Genomic DNA, 963 nt, shown 5'->3' on the forward strand with positions numbered 1-963 from the left:
GTGTCTCAGGAGGAGGTGGAGCGGGAGATCATCAAGCAGGAGGAGAACGTGGACCCCGACTACTGGGAGAAGCTGCTCCGGCACCACTACGAGCAGCAGCAGGAGGACCTGGCCCGCAACTTGGGCAAGGGCAAGCGCATCCGCAAGCAGGTCAACTACAACGACACGTCCCAGGAGGACCAGGGTGCGTGTCCGGCTCGGAGGGTGTGCGGTGCCTCGGGGCAGAGGGCCTCAGGGCAGGGTTCTGGCAGGTCAGAGGGATCCTGTGGCAGGAGCCCCTGGGGCCGGGGAGCAGGAGCTGTGTGGGACCGGCCTGAGTGGGAGGCTGTGGGGAATTGGAGCCAATGGGGCTGCTGGGTGTTTGGGGAACAAGATGTGTGGTGACCCAGTGACTTCTCTGCCAGCGGTGTGACCCGGGGCAGGCCTCAGCTTCCCCATCTGTAAAATGGGTGGAGAATGGTCTAGCCCTTGGGAAGCAGCGTTGATATTAGGCCGCGAGCTCCCAGGCAGGCGGTTTTCATGGCCACTTGCTGGGCTGGGGTTTAGGGCCTCGGCGTGGCCCAGAGGGTGGGGGGCCGGGGGCTGCTGGCACCTCACCCTGTGCCCCCCGCCTCCCCAGAGTGGCAGGACGAGCTCTCAGACAACCAGTCCGAGTACTCCATCGGCTCCGAGGACGAGGACGAGGACTTTGAGGAGAGGCCGGAAGGGCAGAGTGAGTCTCGCTGCTGCGGCCGGGGCTGGGGCGAGGCTGTGCGGGGGCTGGCAGCCAGCCTGGGGGCTCTGGGGCGTGGGGACAGGCTCGAGATCCTTCGGGGTCACCCCGAGGGATCCCCGTTCTGGGCGAGTTGGCGGAGAGGGTGGTGTCCGATGTCTCTGGGCCCGCTGACATGGTGGGGGGGGCTGCTCCCCAGGTGGCCGGCGACAGTCCCGGAGGCAGCTGAAGAGTGACAGGGAGAAGCCCCT

The 963-nt window shown here is 66.8% G+C and overlaps 1 protein-coding gene across 1 annotated transcript in view; it reads left to right on the forward strand.

Moving 5' to 3' along the window:
* CHD5 (chromodomain helicase DNA binding protein 5) overlaps positions 1–963 on the forward strand; it is a gene marked incomplete at its 5' end in the record, with an annotated part of 98,893 nt that overhangs the window by 87,023 nt on the left and 10,907 nt on the right. The window contains 2 exon segments of the mRNA XM_015565951.1: positions 620–712; positions 912–957. Of these exon segments, the coding sequence (XP_015421437.1) occupies positions 620–712; positions 912–957 (139 nt within the window).

Source organism: Myotis davidii, unplaced genomic scaffold, assembly GCF_000327345.1.
Source record: "Myotis davidii unplaced genomic scaffold, ASM32734v1 scaffold299, whole genome shotgun sequence".
In the NCBI taxonomy this organism is placed as follows: domain Eukaryota; kingdom Metazoa; phylum Chordata; class Mammalia; order Chiroptera; family Vespertilionidae; genus Myotis; species Myotis davidii.